Genomic DNA, 6,131 nt, shown 5'->3' on the forward strand with positions numbered 1-6,131 from the left:
CTTTCTACAGCTGTTTATAGTCCTCTATTACAGACCCTAACTCAAAGGCATCACTCTCCTCTCTATATTACTCCAAGAGTAAGGCTTGCAAGAGCTGTTCTCATCCTAACCCCAGCCCCTGCTAAAAGTAATGAAATGGTGCCAGCCAGAGCGTCTTCTGAGTCTGGTTTTGTTATTGTTTTTGTTGTTAGCCTTAATTTTTTTCTTTTTTAATAAAGAAGAATTCATAAACGGGAACCCTTTATTTCCCAGTAATGTTTGGACACCCACATGTTCATTTCTTCTGTATGTGGGAATTTCGGAGAACCCACTCAGACTCATCGTGATCCGTCCCCACATACCCACAATGCTATAAAACTCCACAGAGAGGAACAAAGACCCAATCTCTTCAAGTTCTCCAAACACCGAGGATGGGGTGCACAGTGCCAAGGGTCCTTCTTCTGTTGCTGGCAGCCACCCTGTCCCCAACTCTGGCCCTCTCTGGTGAGTACCAGGTGGAGAGAGAAACCATTTCTGAAGAAAGAAACCAGGTCACTGGGCTGGGACCACACCCAGAAAGCCGCGTCTCCGCCCCCGCCCAAGGAGCCCTCCCTTCTCCCGGAGATGGGCAGTCAGTTCCAAGCTCCCTTCTCTCCACGTTTGGACCTGCGCCCCCTGCACACCTCCCAAGGGGTGCACCTGTTCCTCGATCTGGCCGGATGCAGGGTCACCGCGCGCCACTCCTAGGCTCACACTCCCTGCGTTATTTCTCCACCGTCTTCTACAATCCTGGCCACGGCGAACCTCGGGTCATGGTCGTAGGCTGTGTGGACAACACACAGATCTTGAGCTTTGACAGCGACAATGAGAGTCAGCGAGTGGAACCGCGGGTGCCATTCATGGCGCAGGATCCTGAGCATTTGGATGAATTGACGCGTCTCGGCAGGCGCATCTTAATAATTGGCCGAATCGAACTGAGGACCCTGTTCAACTACCGTAGCAAGAGAGAGAATGGTGAGCGACCGTAGATTCGTAATGCTAGTATACAGTCTCCAAATATTCTGAGGGACATAGGAACATATCTTGGATTAGTGAAATCCGCCAAGTTTCAGCCATCCTGGGGAAGCTTGAGGAAATTTATTGGGGTTTTATTTCACTGTGAAATAGGCTTTAAGCAATCATGCACAGGCTATGTGTATTGAATGGCGCTAATCTAGGAGACTGTACTGACCTCCCTTGCTGCAACAGGGTCTCACACTATCCAGAAGATTTGCGGCTGCGACGTAGGGCCAGACCACCGTCTACTCCGTGGGTATGAGCAGATCGCTTATGATACCCAGGATTATATCTCTCTGACTGAGGACCTGCGCTCCTGGATCGCAGTGGATACCAAGGAGGCTCAGAGCACCAGGCGCAAGTGGGAGGCAGCTGGGTATGCAAGGCTTTTTAAATCTTTCTTGGAAGGAGAGTGTGTGACGTGGCTTCTCAAATACCTGGATAAAGGGAAGGAGATTCTGCAGCGTGCAGGTAAGAGGGTCAGGGTAGTTTCTGTCCGCCTTGGAGCAGAATTTCTGGGAAGAAAGAAAACAAATTCCTAAGCCACCTATTGCAAGGGAAGGATCTTCTCTGTCCAGCTGGTCCTCCGGACCGGTTTCTCTCTGCCTGCCTGTTCTCAGAGACTTAATATCAGTTACAATTGTCTGGCCTATCTATGGCTTAGGCCATTACTGGCTAGTTCTCTCTATAAATTAACCCATTTCTATTAGTTTCTATTTCATCCTGCGGCTTCTTGGGTGGCTACTTGGAGTCTTCTGACTCTGCCTTCTCTCTGTGTATCTTTGGACTTCCAGCTTAGTTTTACTATGCTAAGCCATTGGCCGAAACTGCTTCCTTTATTCATTAATCAATAAAAGCAACACATGTACAGAAGGACATCCCATGTCAGGTAATTCCCTTTTGATCTCAGTCCCTGTCTCTGCCATTGCTCACAGATCAGGTGTAACTACTCAGTTTTAACCCACTCAGAGGTATACAAGTTCACACCTTTATCGTAGAACTTATTGTAGGAATAGATAGGTCCTCATTCTGGGCCCATGAAGTTTAAGTGCTTCTCTGTAGATCCCAAGCCCAACTCTGGGTATGATCAATGATCAGAGCTCAAGTTGTCCTCAGGAAGGAACAGAAGTTTGTTCTTCTCTGACTCTTCTCAGATCCTCCAAAAACAAATGTGACTCATCACCCCAGACCTGAAGGAGGTGCCACCCTGAAGTGCTGGGCCCTGGGCTTCTACCCTGCAGACATCACCCTGACCTGGCAGAGGGATGAGGAGGACCTGACCCAGGACATGGACCTTGTTGAGACCAGACCTGCAGGGGATGGAACCTTCCAGAAGTGGGCAGCTGTGGTGGTGCCTTCAGGAGAAGAGCAGAGATACACATGCCATGTGCTGCATGAGGGGCTGCCTGAGCCCCTCATCCTGAAATGGGGTAAAGGGGTGTGTGTAGGCCCAGAGTCTGTCTTAGGGAAAGCAGGAGCCCCTCTGCAGACCCTGAGCAGGGTCAGGGTCCCTCACCTCTATCCTCTCCTACTCTCTCTGGCAGAGCCTCCTCCATCTCCCACCACCCCCATCATGGGGATCATTGCTGGTCTGATTCTCCTTGGAGTGTTGGTTGCTGGAGCTGTGGCTGTCATTGTGATGAGGAAGAGTACAGGTAGGACAGGACAGTGTCTGAGATTTGGGCCTTCCTGAGAAATTTCAAGCCCTGGATGTAAATGTGCCCATGTCCTGTTTTGTTACTATAAAGTGTATCCATTCCTGTGTGCTTAGCCACTTCCAGACCTTTTTTGTCTTGTTTTGTTTTCTTCCTAAAACTCTTTGCTTTTTAAATTTTTTCTTTTTTAATTAATTAATTACTTTTTATTGAGCTCTACATTTTCTTGGCTTCTCTTCCTGTCTCTCCTCTCCCCTTTAACCCTCTCTTATGGTCCCCATGCTCCCAATTTACTCAGATCTTGTCTTTTTCTAGTTCCCATGTAGTTTAGATCTATGTATGTCACTCTTAGAGTCCTCATTGTTGCCTAGGGTCTCTGGGATTGTGATTTGTAGGCTAGTTTTCTTTGCTTTATGTTTAAAAACCACTTATAAGTGAGTATATATGATATTTGTCTTTCTAGGTCTGGGTACCTCACTCAAAATGATGTTTTCTAGCTGCATCCATTTGCCTGCAAATTTCAAGATGTCATTAATTTTTTCTACTGTGTAGTACTCCATTGTGTAAATGAACCACATTTTCCTTATCCATTCTCCGGTCAAGGGGCATTTAGGTTGTTTCCAGGTTCTGACTATGACAAACAATGCTGCTATGAACATATTTGAGCACATGGTCTTGTGGCATAATTGAGCATCCTTTGGCTATATACCCAAAAGTGGTATTACTGGGTCTTGAGGAAGGTTGTTTCCTAATTTTCTGAGAAATTGCCACACTGACATCCAAAGGGGCTGTACCAGCTTGCATTCCCACCAGCAATGAAGGAGTGTTCTCTTTACCCCACCACCTCTCCAGCATAAGTTGTCATCAGTGTTTTAATCTTGGCCATTCTTATAGGTGTAAGATGCAATCTCAGAGTTGTTCTGATTTGCATTTCTCTGATGACTAAGGATGTTGAGCATTACCTTAAGTGTCTTTCACCCATTTTATTCGGGACCATTTTTTAAAAAGGGGGAAAAAAGAAGCAAAAAAAAAAACAGAAAAAAACTACCTCTGTAAGAACACCTGGAAATAGAGGACAAGGGATTCATATTGAATATTCTCGTGGTGTGACACAAATCTGAGGTGGAGTCTCCAGGAGGGGGAAATGACTGGGAAGATACTTGATCCTTTTTTCATGTTTCGTGACCATGTTCTATGTCTGTCTGTGATCATACCCTGGAATATTATCTGTGGTCTAGGACTAGGAGTTTTCTCTGGCACCAATTGGTCTTCAATCTTCTCTGTCTTTATCCTCCCAGAAATAAAAAAGGGTGTAGTTAGTTAACTTTTATCTTATTTCCACCCCATGACCTCATGTCTTGACATTAGAAATCCCTTCTCCCTGAAAGTCTACAAAGGAAGCAGAGACCCAGTCCCCCCCCCCCCCATCACTTTGCTAAACATCCCTGCATCTGAGCACAGCTTGAGTCCTTAGCTCCACCAGTGTGTACCTGCACATTGTACAGGTCCTGGTGTTGATGGACCTTAGTGTTCTGTCCCTAAATATGAAGACTCAAGTTTGCAGCTTTTTATTTTTCTAAGATAAAAAGTTTTTAAGCCCCTAATTTTACATATAGAATTAGTTTATGGATAAATGATAAGAATTTGGATTTCATTATTTTTGTCTATAAGTTGTAAATCAGTCTAGGGAATATAAAATATATAAGTAGCTATCAGCCAGAGACTTACATTGTGTTAATTGCTTCCTATTTCTCATGCCTGAGGCTACACCCCATAGGGGAGAAAACGATATGTACCTGTCAACATGACAACTCAGGGCTGATGACATTTGTTTGTTGTGGGAGCTACTGTGATGATTGACAACAGTGACCTGAAACCTTTTCCTAGAATTCCCAGGCCTCTCTCAGACCCCACTGACTTAGACTGTAAAGCAGGGAGCTCAGATATCACTATTTTTCTCTCTCTTTGGCAGGGTGTCATACAGTGCCTCAGGCTGGTCTGGAACTCAAATGAAGCTGTGAGGGCTTCAGTGTCAGCTCTGGATTTAGAATCTCCCAGGACTTGCAATTCTGGAAATGTCTGTGAAGGGTGTTTCCAGAGAAGATTAACAGAGAAGGGGAGATCTGCACTTAATGTGGGTGACACCAGCCCATGATCTGGGACCCAGAATGAATAACAGGGAGGAAAAGGAGAAAGCCAGATAAGAGCCAGCATCCCCACACTCTGCTTCCTGATGCATGGAGATGTGAGTCATCCCAGCCACAGCTCCAGCTGCCATGAATCCAGCCAGGCCTTTCCTCCCAGGATGGATTGAGCTGTCTTAAATCAAAACCAAAATAAATCCTTCTTGCCTTAAGTTGCTTCTTTCAGGTTATTTTGTCTTTGTTTTCTGTTTGTTTTGTTTTTTGGTTTTTTTTTTGTTTTTTGTTTTTACATTAATGAGTAAATTGAGTGATACAGCTTCTACTCCCATAAATCATCCTACCTCATCCTGAATGCTGGTATTGCAAGTGGTAATTCAAGACTGTTTCAAGAATGACTCCTGTTGCTGGCTGTGAGGTAGTCTGATGCATTGCCTAGAAGATCCTGGTCTACATCTTTGCAGCTTCTCAGCTGAACATCAGCAGGCTCAGTCCAAGTTTAATATACAGAATCTCACTTCAGACACCCTGAATCTTGAGATGTCCAGGGGACTCCTGTACACGGGAAAGTTGAGACACTCTGTGCCTTTTTCTTTTTGTCTTTTTTTTTCCTCATACAATACATCCCAACCAAAGCCTCCCCTGCCAGTCTCCCACAACTTCCCCTTCCTCCTCTCAGTTCCCTATAACCTCCCCTCCCCTCAGCTCCATTCTTCCTCCAGTTCCTTCAGACAAACATGGGCTACCAATAATACCAACAAAACATCATAAAAAGTTGCAATAAAACTAGGTATAAACAATCACATCAAGACTGGATATGGTAACCCAGTAGAAGGAATGAAGCCCCACATGCAAGTCCCACAAGCAAGCAAAAGAGTCAGAGACACCCCATTCCCACTTAGGAGCCCCCAAAACAACCCAAGCTAAACAACCACAGAGGACTGAGTGTAGATCCGTGCAGGCTCCATGATTGCCATTTCAGCCTATGAGCCCTGCATAATTCATTCTGTGGGCTGTGTTGTCCTGGTGTCCTTGACCCCTCTGGCTCCTACAATCCTATTCCTTCTTCCTCCTCTTCTTTGAGGTTCCCTAATGTTTGACTGTGGTTCTCTACATCTGTTTTCTTTCTTTTTTTAATCTTAAAACTTTAATGAAAAAATAGTTTATCCAACAAAGACAGATCAGAATAACATCAAATCCCTTTTCAGCTATGCAAAAAGCATGGAAAGAATGGAAGAATTTATTTTAAACATTAAAAGTAGTTCATTGATATCTAAGAATATCATATTTATTTAATCTG

At 44.8% G+C, this 6,131-nt stretch overlaps 1 protein-coding gene across 1 annotated transcript; it reads left to right on the forward strand.

Annotated features, from left to right (window-relative positions):
• Nucleotides 1–620: 620 nt before the first annotated feature.
• LOC121435693 (saoe class I histocompatibility antigen, A alpha chain-like) lies at nucleotides 621–2,728 on the forward strand. Its single transcript, XM_041635157.1, has 4 exons — nucleotides 621–993; nucleotides 1,228–1,506; nucleotides 2,190–2,465; nucleotides 2,580–2,728. The coding sequence occupies exons 1-4, from the start codon at nucleotides 699–701 to the stop codon at nucleotides 2,726–2,728; spliced, it is 999 nt and encodes a 332-aa protein (XP_041491091.1). The 5' UTR covers nucleotides 621–698.
• Nucleotides 2,729–6,131: the final 3,403 nt, after the last annotated feature.

This window comes from Microtus oregoni, unplaced genomic scaffold (genome assembly GCF_018167655.1).
Source record: "Microtus oregoni isolate MIOR12 unplaced genomic scaffold, Mior012 000046F_ref0000063, whole genome shotgun sequence".
Classification (NCBI taxonomy): domain Eukaryota; kingdom Metazoa; phylum Chordata; class Mammalia; order Rodentia; family Cricetidae; genus Microtus; species Microtus oregoni.